Genomic DNA, 21,678 nt, shown 5'->3' with positions numbered 1-21,678 from the left:
AGTTTGGCGGACAGCGTAGTATGGTGATGCCTTCACGTGGAAGACTTTGATTACCCCACAGACTGTGATGGATACATGGGTAATATTGAACATTAGAAGCAAAGGGAGGCAAAAAAAGAGAAGAAGGAAAGGGAGGAAAGGAAGGGATGTAAGCACCTACCCCTCGTAAATCCCCTCAAACCTAGTTGATTATATGCACTAGGCATTTCATTTGAATAGGGACGGTAGACTTCAGACTTCAGTACTATGGGCGGACTTATATCATGGCCCACGCACTTAAATAGGTTGAGTGGACTCAGTAGGTGTTGTCGACAATCTCATCAAGGTTCACTCGCTCTCGTTCTCTGGACCTTTTTGTGTTTCTTGGTTGACGCCTCTCGCTTGTATCCTTGTTCACCATCGCTTACCGGATCCCTTTGATTGCCGGACATGGGACGAAATCCTTCATTTTTCCTGCCGATACTTGGGCCTTTGGCCTTGGCCACTGCGACCTTGGGACATAGTGTTCCTGCTCTCCTGGCACGACAGGCGGGCGATGGAGGCTGCCAGGCCACCCAGCCCACCGTGGGCGCACCTCACCAGAACATCTGGGCGGGCTTGACGAACCAGGAAATGGCTGATGCCCTCGATTTCCTATACAAGTCCAAGGAGTTAAACTTGACCCTCGATGGTGGAAGGAAGGTTCCCACCGTACCCTTCTCATTCTTTGGGCATTTAAGCTGACAAGCATGGCTGAATAGTTGGGACAACACGCTGTAAATATGGATCCTTGAAACTGAACTACCCAAGAACGTGAATACTGACTTCGTATAAAGCCTTTCAATTGATCTCCTACAGCCTAACAAGACTGACGTCCTCCCGTTCCTGGCTGGGGGAGGAATTGCTCCACAGAGATATGCTCGTGCGACTCTGGCGTTTGGCAATTACCAGGAGCCATACATCCAGGAGTACATTGTCGGGCCTATGGCGAAGGGAAATCAGACCCAGGCTAGGCCACTCACCTTCCTGTCAACTCGCCCTCCGGGCAAGAAGCTTCGAGTCTATGACTCGGACACTGATGCAGACAACCTCACAAGCAGCATAGTGTCGCAAGCTGCTGACATCACAAAGGCACTGTGGAACATGGTATGTCACGCTCCCAAATCTTGCATGAGTGTTTTTTTTTTACACTGACTGTGGCCATTAGGACGTCAACAGCTTCACTCTCGCAACGGTTTCCCCTACCGGAGTGGACAACGGCCAGGTTACGACTTGGCAAGGTTTCACGGGCAGGTCAACTGGCGCGTTTGACACATACACCTTGCTACCGCAAGGTCTCTATGTGAGAAGTGACCGGACTGGGCGTGATCCTTCAAAGTGGAAGATCACAGGGTGGCTATACAACAATGTGTTCTACAAGAACATCGAGGAGTTCAAAGCCGCCCTGGCGAAACCAGGATTCGAAAAGCTGGGGATGGTTGTCGATGGGTCGTGGGCGCAGCTCGAAAAGGTTGGAGATGCCTTGCCGTTCGACGAGCTCCCGCCGCCGGTGTCCGTCCAGCCCGGCCCGAAGCGCTTCTCTGTGGATACAAAAGAGAACTTCGTTTCTTGGAGTAGGTCCCAGCCACCTCCCGGTACTTCTGTCGATAGTGGCTGACAAACAATACCACAGTGGATTTCAGCTTTTATGTTGCCGTCAGCCACGACATGGGAGTCAGGCTGTTCGATATCAAGTACAAAGGCAAGCGAATCATTTACGAGGTGTGTAACATCCCTCATCGTTTCAACTTCTGAGGGGAAAGCTCACACTGCCCAGCTTGGCATGGAGGAGGCCATAGTCCATTATGCGTAAGAAATCACCTTCATCATAACATACGGAACGACGCTCATTTCATGCAGGGGAATCGATCCAATCCAATCTGGCACATGGTAGGTTATTTACTCTCGAAGTGGACTTACAAGCGCTTACTTGCCCAGCTACTTCGATACGATGTATGGATTCGGGTCCAGCATAATCTCCCTGATCAACGGTAAATCACCTGGTCTACGCTACTGTAGATTCAACAAAAAACTGACGGGAGAACAGGTTATGATTGTCCAGCTTATTCTACGTACATGGACACCACATATATGGATGGGACCACAAGGAACACCCAGCCGAATGGGATCTGCAAGTGTTGTCTTGGGTTTCACTAACGATCCATGCTCTGACATCTGCCACAGGCCTTTTTGAAACGAATGAGGACTCGCCTATTCAGAGACACTCTGGGCCCGGTTTCACCAGCATCACCAAGAACATCGCGTTCAAGCTTCGCTCGGTGGCTACAGTAGGAAATTACGACTATCAAACGACATACGAGTTTCGTATGGACGGCTCTATCAATGTTGCAATCAGAGCCTCGGGCTACATCCAGAGCGGAGCCTCTGCAAGGAATGGGGACTACGGGTTCAACATCCACGATAATCTGTCTGGATCCATGCATGACCATGTGCTCACCTTCAAGGCAGACTTTGACATTCTTGGCGAGAAGAACTCCTTGCAGAAGGTCGAGTTTGTGCCTACCACCGAGACGTAAGATTTGGTGTGACCGAACGGCGCTGCGGGCAATGCTAACTGCTGGCAGGTACGTCTGGAACGATGGAAAGCCGCGCAACACCATGAAGGCCAAGAAGTCATTCATCGCCACTGAGGATGAGGCCAAGATCAACTGGACACCCAACGGCAACGCAATGTACGCCATCGTCAACAAGGATGCCAAGAATCAGTATGGCGAGGCTCCAGGGTACAGGATCATGCCCGGTAAGTTGATGTGATTAACCATCATGGGTAAGACGTACTAATGAGATATTCCGAATGACCTTAGCAGCTGGAGTCGCTGCCCTCACCATACAAAACTCGTCCCTCGCCCAGAACTCCGTGAACCACGCAGACCACCACTTCTACGTAACCAAGCAAAAGGACACGGAAGCCCGCGCATCTAACCCATATAATATACTTGATCCAGCAGATCCAGTAGTGAATTTCGCCAAGTACTTTGACGGCGAGTCCCTCGACCAGCAAGACGTGTAAGAAAACTCTGTCTCCCCTTCCTCCGGAGTTGGCTTATCTTCCCCCGTGCCGAGGCAGTACAAGTCCTTAACAAAATCTGCAGTGTCGTCTGGTTTAACCTGGGGATGCACCACATGCCGCACACCGGCGATCTGCCCAACACGGTGTTTTCGACCGCCCACTCAGCCATCACCATCGAGCCATTCAACTACCTGCCAGGAGACCCGTCGCGCGCGACGACGCAACAGGTCCGCATCAAGAGGATCGCGGGCGGAGGAAACGGCTCTGTCACGGACTTTGGGGCGAAGCCCGTGACCTGTTCTGTAGATCCGGTGTGCATTTCCCATGTTTCCAGTGATCGCCTGACTGGGTTTCTTGCTGACACAAGCCAAACATCACAGGCTCAGCTCAACCCCAAGGTCCAGGCCTTGAATGGGACGCTTGCTGTTCACAAGCTTCCGTACGATGGGACACGGCCTAATCGCATTGGGTAAACACGGTGTTTGTTGATACATGTTCGAGGAAACAACAGGCTTTATGTATTTTTGGAGGCACAATCCCTTTCTGTTCATTCAGCCTGATGGCATTCGATGCTGGGAAGGCTGGTTTGAGGTCTTTGGTTTGTTCACTTCTTATGGGCTTCTGTAGTCCGGACGTGTTGGTCGACTGGCACGCACATCTCAGGGTGGCTCAGCTGCTCCTGATCGCGCAGGCTCAGTTTACCTCTCGTATTTAAATTTGACTCAATTTATTGTTTCGTCAAATAGAGTCACCCATGGTGAGATCCCGTGTAAAAATCTGTAAGACATCCCTCCAATACTCGACTTATGCCTCGTCTACGAGTGGAGATTGATATTCATATCGCCTGCCACAAATTTTGTTGGGTCTAATTCTTTTGTACATGTGCAATGCCGCCGACGGCCAACACGCTTACACCACATGTCTGTGTCATCTGGTCGCACTATTCGGGACAATCACTTCTGCATCGCTCTCGCTCCTTTTCACAAAGACCCTGGCAGTCCATGACTCCGGATGGCGAGTTCTCCCCCGTGCACATCCCAGTTACGAGTTCTGTCTCGCACAAGTCGGCCATCCTCTGGCTGTCCCATGCACCTTCGGTCCGGTTGATCGTCCTCAACATGGCAATGGCTCTCCATCTGAGATCGTCATCATCGCAAAACGAAGCCACAAACGATACGGGAGGGATCGTGTCCGCCTCGAACGTGAACACCGGTTGAGTGCCGGTGCTGACGATCGGGATCACGAGGTCGGCCTGATGCAGTATGTCTTCGAAGTCCTTCCGATCAAGGGGGGTATCGCAGCACGGGCCCTGCTTCAGCAAGGCCAGCCATATCTGCCGGTGAAGTGTCAACACCATCGCCTCGTTGAACTCGCCGTCGGAGGCTGGTGTGTGGTTGATGCTCTCCAGGTATTGGTCGAACCGCCTAAGCCAGCTGTCGAACCGATCACAGATCCTCCGGAACCCGGGATCGTCCGGCCCTATCTCTGCGCATGGCTTTTCGCCAACCTGCCCGCACTTGCTATCCGGCGATCCCGTGCAGCAGCTGTCACTGTCGGATGGGCACCACAGCTCGTGGAACTCCACGTCGATTCTGCGCAGCTCATCGCGAGCTGCAGAAGAGGTCAGGAAAGGCCGCTCGGCGTCGTCAGCGGTGAAGGTGCGAAAGCTTTGGCGGTGGACAGGCGGGTCCTCCATAAGGATGGAAGCATCGAGGCTGAGGCGTTCGAACATGTCTGAGATGCCGCCTAGGGTACTGATGTCGCACTTCGTCCTCGTCGTGAGCTGGCCGGGCGTGGTTGCTTCCTCAACAGGGGAGACGGGCGAGGGCGACGGGTCTTGCATCGAGGTCAGGAGGTCGGCTCCAGCCCGCAGGTGCCTCATGGCCACGGCGTGACGCCCATTCAGATTGTCTATGCAGACAAAGATCAGGCAGCAGATGAGGATTGCTTGGATGTCAAGTGGAGAAGGATTGCTCATGATCGGGGTCAGGTCAGTTATTGCCTTGTTGTATTGCTGGATGGCGAGGTTGTCATAGCTCAGCGTCTCTGTGGGCGGCATGCCGGGGGAGCGCCTCAACAGGAACGACTTGTGTGAGGCGCCCAGAGAGATCAAAGCATGCCTGACTGGGGTTATTGTATGGCCAATCGGCAAGACATAGTCTCGCCAGAAACCGGACAGAGAAGTAGAGAAGCCGATCAGGTCCTTGATGGTGCAGTGGTTGGCGTGAAGAAAAAGGGATTTTTCCGGTGGGCTGCCGTGCACACTTCCGAGGTTGTTAAACGCATGGACCAGTTCCACGCCTTGTCTTGAGGCAATCACGGCCTGTGACGTCGGCGTTGGCTGTGGCCTCTTCTTTGGACACCGTGGTTCTTGAGGCTGTTCGTAGCCATCGCATTTGTACCCATTGTCCCGGCAGCGCTGGCAGAATGGTTTCGCCTCGTCGCATTTCTTGTGCCGGATCCTGCGGACGTGTTGGTTCAAGTAGATACGATGCGACTGAGGACAACAAATGGATGTCTGGGCAGCACTTACTTGCTATTGCGAAGAGCGACATTAGATTTATTCATTACGGACACGGAAGTGGATCAATTAGTAGGTACGCACCATGTTAGACAGCCGGTACGAACTTTAGGGAATTTTGCCCTCGTTCGTTTAGGCCGTACCCGTGAGGTATTTTCAGACTGCTTAGAAGCCATGGCTGCTGGAGGTCGTCGCCACGAAAGTGATGACACTTGCTGGGGGGGCGTGGAAGTGGTTATGCGCGTTTAGAGGCCGCATAGATTATTAATTATTGAGGCATGAGGCCCTCTCATTGGGAGGCGGGTTGTCGTCGGGCAAGACGGGGCATTTGAGAGATTTAAGCTTTCTCCCCTGCCTGTCAATCTTGTCTTAAAATAGGCTTCGAATCACCCGGCGTGGACTCCACGCTGTGGAGTAGTACGGAGTAGTAGTGGTAGGCCCTTGGTAAGGGTTCCCGGCGCTGTGTGGGACGGCTTATTAGCTTTTGTCCCGTCCCCAACGTCGACATGGGCAGCTCGGGCCAAGGCAGACAGGGACTAGTGCCGTGGCTGAGACGGGCAGACTTTCCAGCAGTTGCAGCTGCACATGTGAGTGCCGGGATGGATTGGTTTGTTTCGGCAGCTTAGTTGATGGGTGGCTCCTGGCTTTTGACATCCACAGCCATTACCTGAACACACGCGTGTAAAGCGAGCCAAGCCATTCATTTCCTTTGCGCAGAAGGGACCGAGGTGGGCCAAATCTCGTGCCCGTGAGGGGGACCATCATGGTCCTCAGCCCTCCTCTGTTCGTACTGTACACTACCTAGGTGTGTTCTGGGTCCTCGTCTAATCAGATCCGATCCCGAAGATCCCCCTCATCAAGATCGGCCCACAGTCATCCACCATCCATGTTCCCACTCGCGGCATGTGCCATGAGAAGGGGATTCGAAACGCCGCGCCCGCATCTTGAGGCCCACTGCTTCTAGAACAGCCGTGGCCGCGGAGAAGGATATGGCTAGAGGGCTTCGGTCCAGCAATCACTTGCATCTCGAATCCTGACTCAGATTCGGAGGTAATAAAGCTCAATGCGACTTTCGGGAACCAGCCAACTGAGTCCGGGGATTCTTCTTTGGGGCAGTGATGGGGGTGCTTCCACAGCCGTCCTTTGCATTGGCATATGCACCCTTGGTCGATTTGATGCTCACTAGCTCAGTCATCCGAGCTTTTGCTACGGCTGGCTGTCACCAGGGCTTGTTCAATGCCGACCCTCCGAGGGACAGATGAGCCATCTCTCCCCGATCATGGCCTCGTTATTATTTTTGTCAGTGTGCCGTCCAAGTACGGACCATTGGCTGCGAGGAAAAGGGGCACAACATGGCCACGTGTGCTCCTCGCTGTCTTTAATAGTACGTCAGGCTGATTGAGCCTTGGCCCCCACATCAGCTTTCTATGGGGCAGCTCATTGGGAAAGCTCCCTGTGACAGCTTCGCAGCTTGTCGATTATTAGTCTACCCGTCGTCAGAAGCTAGAGTGGAAACCGTGTTTTCGCTTGCATGAAACAGACAAGGGGCACCTTACGAAGCCAATCACTGGAGGCTGCAAGTCGCGATGACGACCGTTGAGTCATAACAATCAAGGGCATGTTTGAAAATGCAACGTCTCACTGTCTCGATATCGATTCTGACCACGGTGCAATGGCGGGTTTGAGCCAACATTGGAAGTTTGCAGCTCGGCAGATGGCAGACCTTTGACGGTCCAGGTGTTGTCGTCCGCGCCAGGCTCGGCTGGTTTTCGAATCATGCGTAACTCCTGAAGCAACCAAACTTTTCCCTGACACGGAGACGGAGAGTTGGGGTAATAAGCAAAGACGGTTAGATCGATGTTTGTAAGCATATTGGGCAGACGATCGACGTCCAGCACCCATCACCAGTTGTCTGCAACCTGGTATAATTCTTGTGGTGGTGTAACAAGGATATGAAAACCGGCATCCCCCCCCCCCTTAGAGCGCTACATAGCGCACATCTTGCATCAAGGGGCATTTTGAAGTTTCGATTCATAGTGATAGCTTCCGACTCCGTGAGTTGGGCCAACTGACTCGAGTCCCATCACGTAACTGGGCTGGTCCATCTTGGCGCTATCCGGATACCTACCAGGGGGAGGGGGGTTTTTTGTTAACATCGCATCAGTATGTCAATGGAATAGTGACATAATAGTGATATGCAATTAAGGTTCTGACATGCTTTTTTTATATATATATTGCATTATTTATACATTATTAATATATAATTATTCTTAATATATTATAATATAATATTAAAAATTAATATTATAACATAGTTTACCATTAAGTAGTGAATATTACTAAGTAGCGGATTTTTCTAACTTTACCTAACTTTTATTAATTATAATATTACGTTAAAGTAAATAAATTAATAAAAAGTTAATATTAATTAATGCTAATTATATTTAATTCCTTATTTTTAATTAATTTTATTAATTTAAAAGGGCTAAAAGTAATATAATGTAATTAAAAATTATTAAGATTTTAATAAGATAGGTTATTTTTAATATTAATTGCATTCTTAATTTTTATATTAATCTTATATTAATTTACTTATTTAAATATTTAATGCATAAGAAATTAATAATAAAAATATATATTCTTTATTTAAAGAAGATAAAATATTTTTAATTATTTAGGTTATTTAATATTTTAAAAAAATTGCATTAAACCCTTATTTATAGCTTAAGCTATTAAGATCTTTAATATTTTTAAAATAACTTTATATTATAAAATAAATTAATAATATAGTTTTAAAGAATTATATATTAAATAATATAAACTTAATTTAATTAAAGAGTAAATACTTATTTAATATATTATTAATTAAAACGCCTAAGGATTTTCTTTATAACTTTTTAATATAGAAAATATAGCTAACCTTTTATTAATATTTTAAGATAATAAGCTTATAAGTAAATATTAAGCTTAATGCTTTATAAATTTATAATTTAGCTTAAAAACTAAGTTTAATTATCCTTATAATTATTAAAGGGCCCTTTATAAAGATTTAAAGATTATTAAAAATTAATTTAAACTTCTTTATAATATAATAGCTAAATATTAAATTATTAATAATAACCTTTATAACTTTAATAAGATTAGCTTTATAATAAATATAATTGCCTTATTAATAATTATTATATATATTAATAAGTATAAAAAGGCTAAATTAATTTAGCTTAATAATTAAAAATAAAGAATTATTATTAAATGCATTAATATAAGTAAGTTATAAATTTTATTATTTATAATTATTTAAGGTACTTATTACCTTGCTAGCTAAATAATAAAGTTAAGTTTTTTAAATAATTAAGTTATTAAGCCTACTTTTAATAAATAAATAAATAATAAGATTAATTTAAAATAAATTTAATATTTTAATAAATATATTAAGCTAAAGAAAAATATTAATTATTAAATATTAATTATAAATAACTATAAAAGCTATATATTAACTAAGTTTAATTAATATTATAAGGATAATAAGATTATTATTATTAATATATTGCTATATTTATCTTACTTGCTTTAGCTATTAAATATTATATTATATTTATCTTTCTTTAAAGTATATATATAATAATAAGATTAATCTTTTTATTTAAGCTTTTATTAATTATATTATTAAATTTAAGTTCTTTCTTATATTTAAGGCAACCTATAATAAAACTTTTATAATAAAAAATATTAAGTTTATATTTAAAAAAGTTAAAATTTCTCCTTAGGATTTTAATTTTATAATTTCTACGCTTAATATTTATTTATAAACTTTAATATAATTCCTCCTTATTTCTTCTTAAAAATAAAAGTTTTAAATATCATTAAATACTCAATAAATTATTTAATAATTAAATTTTATTAAAAGTAGGATTTTTACTTATTAAGGGAGTTTCCTTATATTAATTATAAAGGCTATTAATTAATTAATAAAGAATGCATAAGTAATAATACATTTACTTATTATAATAAGCAAGTAAATTTATATGCTTTAAAATGCTAATATAATACTTACTAAACGCCAAAGGGTTAAAAAAACTTAAGTATAGCTTAAAGGAACACTTATTATTAAGAAATCTTAAGCTTTTATTTAAGAGAAATAAAAGGGAAAGCGGCTAGCTAGTGAAATAAGTGTTAATGCTAAGGAGGTAATTCGCAATAAATTAATTAAATAATAATATAGTAATTATAATGAAATTTAATATAATGCAAGAACTTATAAAAAAGATAAAAAAGGGTTTAATTAATTAAATTTTAATTATATTATAGTAAATCTAGCTTAATTAGCATTAATTAATATAAATATAGTTATTTTATTAATTTATAATAAATTGCATTTTTAATAATATAATTAGCATTAATTAACATTAAATATATATTTCTTATTAAAAGTTAATTTATTTAAATTAGCATTGCATTTATATTAATATTTTTAAATTAATAAAATTAATTAAAAATAAGGAATTAAATATAATTAGCATTAATTAATGCTAACTTTTTATTAATTTATTTGCTTTAACGTTGTGTTATGGTTAATAAAAGTTGGGTAAAGTTGGAAAAATCCGCTATTTAGTGATATTTACTACTTAGTGGTAAATTATGTTATTAATTTTTAATATAAAAATAAAAAAAAAATCTTTCTTATTTTTAACTTAATTACTTAATTACTTTTTATTAGCTTAATTATTTATTATATAAAGATTTATAAATTATAAAAATAATAAAAAATAAAATTAAGCTTAAAATTAATAAGGTTTAAATTAAAGTTTTTAATATAAATTTATAATAATATTAATTAATTTAAAGTTAATATTAATATAAAGTTAATTTTAATATAATTTAAAGCCTTAATATAATTTTCTTTTAATAATATTATAATAACCTTTTATTAACATTTTGCTAAAATTATGAAATTTTAATTAAATGTTAAAATGTAAGTGCATTGCATAACCCAGTCAGAAACCCCCCTCCCCCCTGGTAGGTAGTATATCTCTGTAACCCCAGATTTTTTGCATTTGCCTACACACGGGATTGGAAAGTATGACGCATCTCGAAGATGTTTCAACCACTAGAATACCTATTCAGCCCTCTGGGACTTGAATAGGCTGATGGAAATACGCAGACCTTCTCCCCTTCTGCTGTGGGCTTCGAGAAGATCAAGGTGGACGACACTAACTTCCACTGGAACCGTGGGATAAAATACTCCACGACTTTAAGAAAGGTCGCTGCCTCGGGGGTTAGGTTATCAGGCTATCTAGGTAGATGGCCATGTTTCTTTCTATACAGACACGTCGGAGATTTGATAGGACACGACAGTGCATTCCGTCCCGAGCATAGCCTTATTAGTATTCGAGTCATGGTTGGCCAACTCCCTACCACAGCGATCAGCCACGCAGCAACACATGTATCATGAGGAATCCACATCCGTTACCCAAGTCATCACAATCGCCTTGTCAGGGTCTTTCAGAGGCACTAACGTCTTGTCGCTGTCACCCGGGCTCGTTCTGATGTTCTCATGCATCTCGAACTCTGCCGCCGCATCGACATTGGGGTCATTGTATACACGTGTGCGGTTTCCAGTAAAAGCATGGCCGGCCAGGTTTGCTCTGACAGCCTTCCCTGACCCAGTCATGGTTCTGCCAGCCGCCGAAAATGGCAAGCCGTATTTGTCGTACCTCTGGTATGGATGAGTTCCTGGATACGTGCGGGCCGAGGAAGACGTCGTCCCGCGGATCTTGGCCAAGAATGCCTTCAGCAGTGGCCGACATGGTGGAATGCACCCGCCAACTAGCACTATCCAGGCCTCGATGATGGTGGTCAAAGACAGACGACCCACGAAATACGTCATGTCGCCTTCCTCATCGGCCCGTTGCAGATTGGTCAGCTCCGCCGTTTTGAGGGCGGAACACGCGGCTGCGATTAGCCCAAACCCGAGGAGGAAACAAAGACCGATCTTCATACGCATTGCAACTTGCAGGTCCCAAATCAGGTAGATGGGATAGATGGCAAGCGCAGCATCCGAGACAGCAGAATAACCTGCGAGGAAGAGCAGTTCTCTCAATTAGCTTGATCGTTACAAGGGGTGCTTGACATCAGATAAAGACGTACTGCCTTGAAAATATGCATATTTCAAGTTGAAAGACCTTCCGTCGCAGGTGCCGGGAACTCTGTCATCCCATATCTTCTCGACTGGCGAGCATTGTAACAGGATAGTGACAACAACCGTGGAGTTGACGACTATGTTTGAAGCTCCAATGAACCAGAGAAACCACGGTCGGCCCTTATGACGACCCCTGATCTGATCCAGGAATGCGATGATGGACAGCTTCCCAGTGACAATGGCTATTATGGCCGAGATCATGTTGACCCAGCTGGTACGCATAGCTATGACGATCTCTTGAGGACGAAGCCCTTGGGCATGAGCTCCGATACCAAAAACAACACTGACGACAAAAAACGCTTGGCTGACGCATAGAAGAATCTGTCGGACTTCAGCTCCAGCTCTTGTCCGTCGGGGGAGCTGTTTCTTACAAAGGTGAAGAGAGACAACCAGTAATCAAGACGGAATCGTTTGGCACAGGCCCAGCTGGTGTAGCTTCTCGCCAAAATCGCAAGAACACCCAGAAAGGTAAACAAAAGTGATGTACCGAGGAATACCACGCCATCACCAGGAAGTTTCGTCCAATCAGGAGCCATATTGGGGCGTGCGAGGACGACGGGCGGCCCATCAGCGCTGATAGAGAAGCGCCACCCGTCGTCGAACAGGCGAGAGTTTGTGCCTTTATCATTGTGGAAGAAGCAAATCGACAGCCTGCGGGAAGAGTAGCATGGTGTGATGAAGCCTAAGGGGTCAGATTTAACCTTCGGACCTGGCACACAGATCCTGAAACCACCTCCATACTCCCGATGAACTATACTCCGGCCCCGGGAAATGTTCACCAGAGCGGTATATCAAAAGTTCATGCTTGAAATGGACTCTATATTGCTTTCGATTCGGTCAGGTTCGCGCAGGAAACCTTGGCAAGGCGAGACTAAGCCTTCCAGGCCGTTGGTCTGGGTCCGTGGCGTGCACCGTCTGTGTGTTATGTTGATCACAGATCATTTCGTGCCTGTCATTGCAATGTCGCATGCCCAATTCGGGTAGATTGATACTCATACTCATATCAATCTCAGATTCCCTTTATCTCGGCATGATGGTATCTCAAACACCCTGTCTCCCGGTACCTTGGACTCGAGCGAGTGAGCTCCCACCCCGAGCCGGCACACCACCCCATAGTTCAGCCCTGTCCAATTGTGTCCCTTACTTAGGTCCAAGGCTCTATTTCATTCACATCACACTGTATGTCTCGTGATATTTCTAGGGATATCCAGGAGGCCCATTGATTTGAAAAGAACCACGCGACCCTCACCGCCTGCTGTTCTGGGCCGTGATTGCAAGCCTCGGAGCTTCGGCAACCTCGGGTTGCGAGATATCACCAACGAGTTAGAACCAACTCAGGAGATGGGTCACTGAAATTTCGAGCAGACCGTGACCACAGAATACTCGAGACGAGTCTCGGCACAGTTCCGAGCTGTTGTTTCAGAGGACCAGAAGAAGCCTGTTCTCTCCCAAGGGCTGCCACACACATAGGCTTGACACCATCAGAGCATAAACACCAGGCTAAAATGGCTAAACTCGACTGTAGAACACAAAATCAAGCTTCTGGGACCGCTATTAACTCCATCATCTCAAGGATGTGGACTATGGCCAAATTTCAGAACCCCTGCTGAATAAAGACGAGTCTGCGCAAGCAATCCGGCTTGGGAGCCGTCATCCCGGCTGCGACCAACATCAACCGTCTGATTGAGTTTGCACATCACAGCTCAGAACTGGGCATGCGTAATGTTACAATGATTAGTCCGTCTGACGTTTGGATGGCCTGAATAGGGCGACCAATAAGTGCCCACCAAATTCGTCTGTCCAACGGTTTCACATACATGCACCTGTCACTCCGCGCCACCAATGACCGGCCCGCGCTCGACAGCCCCTTTCAGCTGCCTTTGGCGTGCCACCACATAAGCTTCCGTTGGTGGTCCCAAATATGGGACGCACAAGGCCAAGTGATTCGCGCCTCCCGCATTTCCCGGCGGTGTCTGCTCGGATGATGCATTTGGCTGCGAAGGAGTGTTACAGAGAGCCTCCAACCTCAGATAGACTTTCGCCCTCTGCAACCCCCTTCCCGCAGTACAAGCCTCACGCAGCCGTCATGTGGGCTTTCTCCGGATTTCTCCCGGTGACTAGGTTCCCTGAAACCAGTTGCTTTCTTTCGATTTTTAACTATGGGAAACCCTACGAATAGGTGCAATACGAGCTCCATCCAGGGTCAGAGTGCAATGTGATTACAAGTGGTGGTCAATTTGACGATGGAACAAGAATGTGCATCTGATGCGTACCATTTACGGCAATATTTTGGACAACATATTTGACCAAAATCTTTCCCAGCAAAGAAATTCTTTGCGAGACTGTGAAAATGAAACTGTGGACTTTGTCTTCCACCTCTACATCATATATATCTCAACTTTACCAATGCAGTCATGGAGGGCCCCAGAAGCCTCTCTCCTCTCATTGCCATTCATGAATGTGCACTCAGCAACAAGGGGGCAATTTTTGCTAGGATAGTATACCGTCTGTCTGCTGTAAACACGCAGATACCCGTGCTGAGATGTATAAGCCGCGATGCTTTCAAACAGTCAGAAGTCGAAATGGCAGCTGTTAGATCATGCGACAGTTTCCAATCTCAGAATACAGGCCGTCAACCTCTGTGATGAAAAGTGCGATTTGGACTTGCAGATAGTATCGTACCTGTTAGACGCTCGGCGGCTCGGCCATATTCACGCAAGCTTTATTCGGTTCTGTGATTAATCAATTTGCTCGGGGTTAACATTTAGCAACGAGGCTCGGCAAAACTGGGTCGTGCAATGTGGTAGTTTTGGGGTTGAAAGAGCCCAGGGGTCAGCCCACTGTAAACTCGTGGATTAGAACTTGTTCGATCTTGAAAGGAACGGAAGCAGACGAATGTTTTTGCTCAGGGGGCAGCGAATCAATAAGCATTCGGTCTTCACATGAAGCAAGGTCCGTAATGTCCATGATGGTTCAAAATTGAAGTGATCTTTAAGAGTAATTAAAATAGCAGCACACACGTCCCATCGAAGAAAGTGGGCTGGTGAAAAAGCCATGTTACTTTCTTAGCATCAACAGATAATTCGTACAAACAAAACGAGATGGATTATGTATGGATGTGTGATTGGGATTGCTTCATTTGCATACAAGGACACGAGACATCGGGTGTAGGAAGAGCTGCAAACGGAGACCCTGAGTAAGACATGGGTTCAAGCATTCCTGGCAGCATCAGGTATTGAGGGAGAGGGGTGGGGGGACAGAAAGAGAGAAAAGGAGGTACGCAGCCTGCCGTTGCCACCCGGTGCCTCAACTGCAAACGAACCCATACTGCTGCAAACACCCACCTTCGCACCCACCTTCTTGAAGGCCTTGGACCCTGGGTTTTCCATCCATATGGTGCAGTGGTTTAGCATATCGGGCTTTCAAATGGCAGCAACACCTGAATTCCCCGGAGACTCGGGTTCAAACCCCGATGTGGATATTACTTTTTGCAGTCTCGAGGTCGATTCGAACATGCATGTCAGGCGCGGGGCCTGGCAAAGCAGACGTCTTCAATTTTGCTGTCTCATTGTAAGCCTGAATCCCGTGGCCCCGAGACCAGCCAGGCAGCATATGCCTTCCGAGACCCGTAGTTTCAAGGCAGATAGCACGGGGTTGGGGGGGTTGAAAGGCTGCCATGGAGGGCGAGAGTCGGCTGCCTGCTTGTGCAACCATCATGGCAAGACAAAGGACTTGAACTTGCCCCGATATAAGCAATGCTGATCCTGTCTCAACCTTTAGGGTTATTGGTTCAAGGAAACATCGAAAGGCTATTTCATTTAAAACCCTCCTCGATGGTTGGCCGTCGTTCCTCTTTTCATAGATCAGCCACGTCACCAAATGCCAAGGGCCACATCAGCCCAGTGCCGTTTGAAGTGGTAGCCGCAGTTGTTGTCAGCTGTCTGGTCGTCTTGGTCATCATGTGTAGCTATCTTCCATGGACTGTGTTCAAGATGAAGCACCGTCAAATTCTCAAGGACATCAACAATGGTCATAACGAGGAGCAGTCATACCCTGGCCCCCTGGCAGTGCCAACAGGAAGCTTCGAACCACGAATACATTTCGCAGCCGACCCAGCACATGAAATTCCCACACAAGACAATACAGTCGAAACAGGCCGACCAGCAGAGCTCGCCGTTGCCTTGAAAGCTCACCAACGTTCACAGGCTCCATGTGCGTAAGGGCAAGAATTGGGGTGAGCTGAGCAACCAGGCGATCAGCAGCTGCAATGCGGCTACCTAAGGAAGAGAGAAGTAAATAGGCCAACTGGCCTACGATCAAGGCTATGAACACTCGTTTCAGAGTCGTCTGTGACGGGGGAGCCGAGTGAGTGCCATCTTCGCAGTGCTACCACCAGGACACCATGATGGGGGTACACGCCGTAAACCAAACCAGTATCCCCAGGAGTTCACAAGCGCAGTGCGCTTTACAAATGAGCTCGACTTGTGACGAAAAGATCGAGTCGATACCAGCATGACATCCAGCTCAGCCGATGCAAGCTCATTAACATGGTCAGGCGTCAGTCACATGTGGCCACTGCGTTATTTGATGCCAGATACATATTTACAACGCTGGAGCTGCTATTTTGCAATCTACAAAAGCTACACTGCGGTTAGGACACCTCACGAGAGGGTCGCCTCCACCATCGGGGCCAAGGTGCTGTTCACAAACGCAGGGTCGCGCCAGTCGCTCCAGTCGTGCGACAGGAGGCCCCAGGTCTCCTCAAAGTCCTGCGTGCCGCTGCGGATGTAGTAGCTACCAGCAACGACCCAGATCATCCAGCCGGCCTTCTGGGCGGGCAGGTACTCGGCGAGGCACTGGGTGTAGGGCTCGAGGTAGGTGGCGCCGTCCTGGGCGAAGCCCCACTCGGTCAGGAGCACGGGGAAGTGGTTGACGTCGGCGGTGGTGTTGAGGGCCTCGAAGCCGTTGTTGTACAGGCTGGACTCGAGCGAGGCGCAGTCGGCGACGCTGTTGGCGTAGTTGTGCAGCTCGAGCACGACCTTGTCGGCGGCGAAGTCGGCGCGCGAGAAGGTGCCCGTGCCCGGGGTGAGGGCGGTGCCGCGCACGACGGGCGTCAGGAAGGTGTCGAAGTCGAGCCCGGAGAGGATGACGAGGGCGTCCGGGTTGGCGGTGCTGACGGCGGCGGCGCCCTCCTTGACGTACTCGTACCAGTTCTGCCAGTTGTACGTCTCGGCCAGGGTGGCGTTGTTGTCGGGCCTGCGGGGCTCGTTGCGGAGCGACAGGGACGTCAGGGCGGTCCACGAGCTGGCCTGGAGGTGTTGTCAGTATGGCTGCTGGGGGGGCATGAGAGGGAGGATGCCAAGGGTGAGACTTGCATGTTCCGCCATGTAGGCCAGTCCTCGGGTCCAGTTGGCGACGGAGAAGTACGTGTCTCCCCACCACGAGTTGCCGTCCTCGGTGTTGCAGCACCACGCGCCCTGGGACATGTGGTTGTCCAGGACGATGTAGATCTCGCTGGCGGCCAATCCTGCAGCTACTGCATCGAAGACCTGACAAGGTCACAGGGAAGTCAGTCATCTACCCCGACGCCCATCGCATTCTTTTATCTGGTACGTCCACTCACCCCCAATCGCGTGATGTTGGTGCTGAAGTCTGGGTTCGCAGCCAAGATCTGGTCGAAGACGGTCGTGCCGTTCGCCTCACCCAGCGCCTGGGTCAGCGCCTGCGACAGGGGGATGTCCTCGCCGCCGTTCTCGTAGATCTGGTCGATCATCTCGATGGCGTAGGTCAACCGCACCGCGTTCATGCCGATCTCCTTGAGCTTCGACACGATGTAGGACACGCTCTGGTACTGCAGGCCCTCGGGTATCATAACATCTGCCGCACCGGGCCAGTTGGCGCCGGCAAAGGTGACGACGTTCCCAGAGGCGTCGAGGATGTCACGACCCGAGGCAGTGAAGGGCGTGTTTGGCCATGACTGGGCTGCTGCGAGGCCCATGAGCCCGGCGAGGGCAGAGAGAGACTTCATGTTGGGCGGTGACGCGCTGGTCGTCTGGTCAAGGGGCAGCCTTTCAAGGTGAGATGGCCGAGGGCGAGGGTGCGGGTGCCTTGCAGGACAATGCATGGCTGCCGGCAGGGGACGGTCTGGAGATAACATGTCTTTTATGAGTGCGCGGCACGTTACATTTTGGATCATCACGAGGGCTGCCATGTTCCTGGGAGGGTGGATGTGCAGGGCAGGGTAGGTTGTGATTTCATAACAGGATGTAGCGCGTATAAATCTCGCCCCGAGGTGTGCCGACACGAGCGTGACAAGCAGGGCGAGGTAGGATATCTCGGTCTGCGTCTGTGGGGTCGACCAAGAAGCTCACGGACGGTGGGCAGGGGAATGCAGATCCCCACCTCGTGAGGAGTGGAAGACAATGGCGGAGCGGAGCCGAGGGGCTGGTCGGATGTTGTCGTCGTCATGCATGGAAGGGCAGAGTACCTATCAATCTACGTAATCAAGCAGAGGAGGGCTGAATGGATCGATGTTGACGATGGGAGTCTCTCGTTAGATCCTCTGCGCGTCAGATAGATAGCCATCCATCGTATCCGCGGGCCCAGCCGAGGTGGCATGTCGGAGTAAAGTGCAACATGGGGAACGGTGATCTCCCTCGTCAAAGATAAGAGAGCCTGTGCCTGCATCGTGGACGCCAAGTTGGAGATAGGCACGGATAATTCAAAGATTGCCGGCTCCGTGTTCCCCGGCGTGTGCAGACGCCCAACTCGGATGAACTGACTTTGGGCCTGAGTGGCAAGTGCTCGGTGGAATTCCCATCTTGGAAAAACGCGTTGGCGACCACAGCATCAGAATTGGAGCACACCAGGACCATTTGGCCTTGGTATTCTTGGGCTTGTCAATGTTTATCATTCCCCGCATCAATCCATGCTGGTTTCCGCGCGCCATGGAGCTCGAGACCAACCGAGGGACACCTGAGCTGGGACAGGGATTCCCCACAGAAGGGAAAAGGCGCCCAGGAACCAGCCAATGCGACGGGGTCTCGTGATGGGCAACAATGGGGCACCAGTGGATAGGCTCGGCACTGGAACCGATTCGGGGCTGGGGGTCGAAACGAGAACCAGCGTGAGCGGGCTCGCCTTTGACTGGAGCGCAACTGGGAGGATTGGAAATTCTGGAGCGGCAGTGAAGTCATCGCCAATGCTTGTATGTACAGCTTCCTCGTCTTGTCCCAATCTGAGCAGCCAGTGCCAGCCACATACCACCAGACCACCACGAGCAATCCTCTCCAAAACGCAAGCTTGTTAATGACTGACCGCTTTAGATGCCATCCCTCCTCCTAAAATCAACCATGACGCCCTCCTTCCAGCTCGTGAACGTGTCAATCAGCTGCATCTCATCCGGCCGGTCCCTGCCCCACTCTCTCCCCTTCTGTCCCTCCGCCGTGTCAGTGACGCCCACCGCCCTCCTCATGTCATACAGGAACACCGTCCTCGCCAGCGTCGCCATCATCTCGACATACGCCAGCCCCTTGCCAATGCACCCTCGAGGTCCAATGCTGTGCGACAACCATTGTCAGCCCTGATCGCGTTGGAGCAGACACACGGAACATCCGGGGGAAGAAAGGAACCCACCTGAACGGGCAGAAGGCACTCTGCGCCACAGCCGTGTCCGCCTCGCCGACCACGTTCCCAAACGCCAGCTTCGACCCCGCGATCCACCTCTCGGGCGCGTACGTGAAGGGGCTGGGGTAGTACTCTGCGTTGTGGTGGATGGTGTAGTGCGGCACGCCGACGACCGTGCCGGCGGGGACGGGGACGCCGTCGATGGTCATGCCGCCCGCCAGGACCTCGCGGGGTAGCAGGCCGCCGACGGACGGGCTCATCCTCATGGCCTCGTCGAGGCACGCGCGCAGGTAGGCGCAGCCGTTGAGGACGGCGCCCTGGCGGATCTCCTCGACGTCGCTGAACTTCCCCCTCACCTCGTCCTGCAGCCTGCTCAAGGCGTGCGTGTTGCGCGTCAGGTAAAAGAGCGTCGCGGCCAGGGCGGTGGACGTGGTGTCGCTGCCGGCGATGATGAGCAGGTTCGACTCGCCCCACAGCTCCGGCGTGGTGAAGCCCTGGCCCGTCTCCGGGTCGCGCGCCTTGAGGAGGTGGTAGAAGAAGTCGCGCCGGTCCGTCTCGTCGCCCAGCTTGGTGCGCTCCGTCAGCTGCGACCGCGAGTAGGCCATGTACCTGGCCCGACCCGCCGCGATGTTGGGGAAGAGCAGCCGGTCGAGGGAGAAGGTGTTGAGGATGGGCATCGTGCCGCACTGTGTGGGCGTGGTCCAAGGTCAGTATCATCATCCGTCGTACGTCAGAACTATGGGGATGGTCATCCTACAATCAGGTGCCGGTGCGCCGCGGTGCCCACGAGGTCGATGGCAAACCGGTTGTCGTCCCTCTCGAGCATGTGGAAGGCCTTGCCAAAGCACAGGTCCCCGAGGATGTCCATGGCCAGGTACCCAAACCAGTCGGACATGCACTTCGCCGTGGTCCAGCCCTTGGCATCCGTGCTCGCCTGGCTGCCGACCTGCTCACAGAAGGTCCGGATGTTGGCCAGGATGTACCTCTCCATCTCCTTGATGGCCCCGTCGCTGAAGGCGTGCGCCATGACCCTGCGCTTCCGGGCGTGCAGCTCCTTGTCGCGGCAGTTGTGCGTGTTGGGCGCCGGGTGCACAAAGGCGTCGTAGAAGGCCGACTTGCGCGCGTTGCTCCGGAAGCCGTAGACCTCCTTGAGCGCCGTCGACGAGTTGAACGAGAGCGAGTCGGGCCCCCAGCGCACCACCCGGCCGTACCTCTGGTGCATGCGCCACAGCTCGAGGTGCCGGTCGCCCTTGTAGCTGTGCCATAGCATGTAGGCGTCGGTGATCTTGGCGAGGAACGGGCCTGGGTGTTTGGCCAGCGGGTGGAAGTAGAGGCGGTACATGACGAGGCATGTTGTCTGTCGCAAGCGTCAGTGTAAGTTTTTCTTTTTACCAGTTTCTCCGCATCTATCGGTCGAATTCCTTTGGGTTATTCAGACTTACGTAGAGCACGCCGGCGCCGGCTAATATGCCGAGCCACATGGTGATGTGAGATAGTGAGAGGTCAGCCATGTTGGCCTGTCGTGATGATTAGACTTCACCAATTGGGTTTCTTCTCAGACAATCACAGCACGGAAATTCGCAGATTAAGGCAACTGTGATGAAGAAGCAAAGGAAAATCCCGAGACCAAGACCCGAGACAGCGTCCCCTCTCCTTTGTTAACGCCCCTCGTCGCCCACCTCTCGAGGCCAACCCGGACGGACCAAAACCAAGACCGGCTCGGCTGGACGCGGGCCAGACGCAGAGTGCTTCCAAGCACAAGCTCAAACAAACATGCTTCCCCACGATCAGCACCATCTAACCCACAGCAGCCTACTGTGAGGCCGAGCTACTAGCTTCTGGCATAAGCCGGGGGGCCCCAAGCCCCCAAGCACAACTTCGCCGCCCTACTGGCCCGGTGCCGCGACATTCCTCATTCGGAACAAAGCCGCGGTTACAATGCCGCACAACGGCTCCGGGCGATGGTTGGCTGCGGCTCCCAACGGCCGACCGAATCATGCATTGTGTAATTAGTGGCTGGTAATACTGGATCCCATGTGACCCTATTGCCAGACTGACCGCTCACCAGCTTTTGATGCATCTATGTTGTGCGTGAGTTCCGTAATGCTCGGATAGATGTGGGCGCTCCTTGTTTTGTAAATATCCACACTGGACCCGGAGAATATGGGGAAGACCCATATCTCCCCGCCATCCTTCCCCGTGGACCACTCAGAGGGTACAGTATTCAAATAAGCCGAGAGATGTGGGCATCTGGAATTATTCCGCACCTACTGTAGATGGAGA

General features: G+C 49.2%; 5 protein-coding genes and 1 non-coding gene across 6 annotated transcripts; 2 read left to right on the top strand and 4 right to left on the bottom strand.

The window, feature by feature from the left end:
- Positions 1 to 429: 429 nt before the first annotated feature.
- INS49_007474 (uncharacterized protein) lies at positions 430 to 3,522 on the top strand (the record flags this gene model as incomplete). The annotated part of the gene is made up of 12 exons (XM_043168237.1): positions 430 to 681; positions 741 to 755; positions 838 to 1,125; positions 1,187 to 1,592; positions 1,652 to 1,740; positions 1,796 to 1,827; positions 1,957 to 2,021; positions 2,203 to 2,551; positions 2,604 to 2,779; positions 2,844 to 3,045; positions 3,132 to 3,351; positions 3,430 to 3,522. The coding sequence occupies 12 exons, from the start codon at positions 430 to 432 to the stop codon at positions 3,520 to 3,522; spliced, it is 2,187 nt and encodes a 728-aa protein (XP_043016913.1).
- Positions 3,523 to 3,989: 467 nt separating this feature from the next.
- On the bottom strand, positions 3,990 to 5,617 carry INS49_007473 (uncharacterized protein; the record flags this gene model as incomplete). Its single annotated transcript, XM_043168236.1, has 2 exons — positions 3,990 to 5,511; positions 5,583 to 5,617. The coding sequence occupies 2 exons, from the start codon at positions 5,615 to 5,617 to the stop codon at positions 3,990 to 3,992; spliced, it is 1,557 nt and encodes a 518-aa protein (XP_043016912.1).
- A 5,399-nt stretch (positions 5,618 to 11,016) lies between these two features.
- Positions 11,017 to 12,305, bottom strand: INS49_007472 (uncharacterized protein; the record flags this gene model as incomplete). The annotated part of the gene is made up of 3 exons (XM_043168235.1): positions 11,017 to 11,645; positions 11,718 to 12,090; positions 12,141 to 12,305. 3 exons carry the CDS (start codon positions 12,303 to 12,305, stop codon positions 11,017 to 11,019), a joined length of 1,167 nt encoding a protein of 388 aa, XP_043016911.1.
- Positions 12,306 to 15,156: 2,851 nt separating this feature from the next.
- On the top strand, positions 15,157 to 15,250 carry INS49_007471. The gene has a single exon. It is a non-coding gene; the product is annotated as a tRNA-Glu (tRNA).
- A 1,180-nt stretch (positions 15,251 to 16,430) lies between these two features.
- INS49_007470 (uncharacterized protein) lies at positions 16,431 to 17,797 on the bottom strand (the record flags this gene model as incomplete). Its single annotated transcript, XM_043168234.1, has 3 exons — positions 16,431 to 17,078; positions 17,187 to 17,318; positions 17,393 to 17,797. 3 exons carry the CDS (start codon positions 17,795 to 17,797, stop codon positions 16,431 to 16,433), a joined length of 1,185 nt encoding a protein of 394 aa, XP_043016910.1.
- Positions 17,798 to 19,090: 1,293 nt separating this feature from the next.
- On the bottom strand, positions 19,091 to 20,906 carry INS49_007469 (uncharacterized protein; the record flags this gene model as incomplete). The annotated part of the gene is made up of 4 exons (XM_043168233.1): positions 19,091 to 19,328; positions 19,405 to 20,081; positions 20,153 to 20,752; positions 20,838 to 20,906. 4 exons carry the CDS (start codon positions 20,904 to 20,906, stop codon positions 19,091 to 19,093), a joined length of 1,584 nt encoding a protein of 527 aa, XP_043016909.1.
- Between the last annotated feature and the right edge of the window lie 772 nt (positions 20,907 to 21,678).

Source organism: Diaporthe citri, assembly GCF_014595645.1.
Source record: "Diaporthe citri strain NFHF-8-4 chromosome Unknown scaffold_20, whole genome shotgun sequence".
Lineage (NCBI taxonomy): Eukaryota > Fungi > Ascomycota > Sordariomycetes > Diaporthales > Diaporthaceae > Diaporthe > Diaporthe citri.
This window is presented reverse-complemented; position numbering and strand designations above follow the sequence as displayed.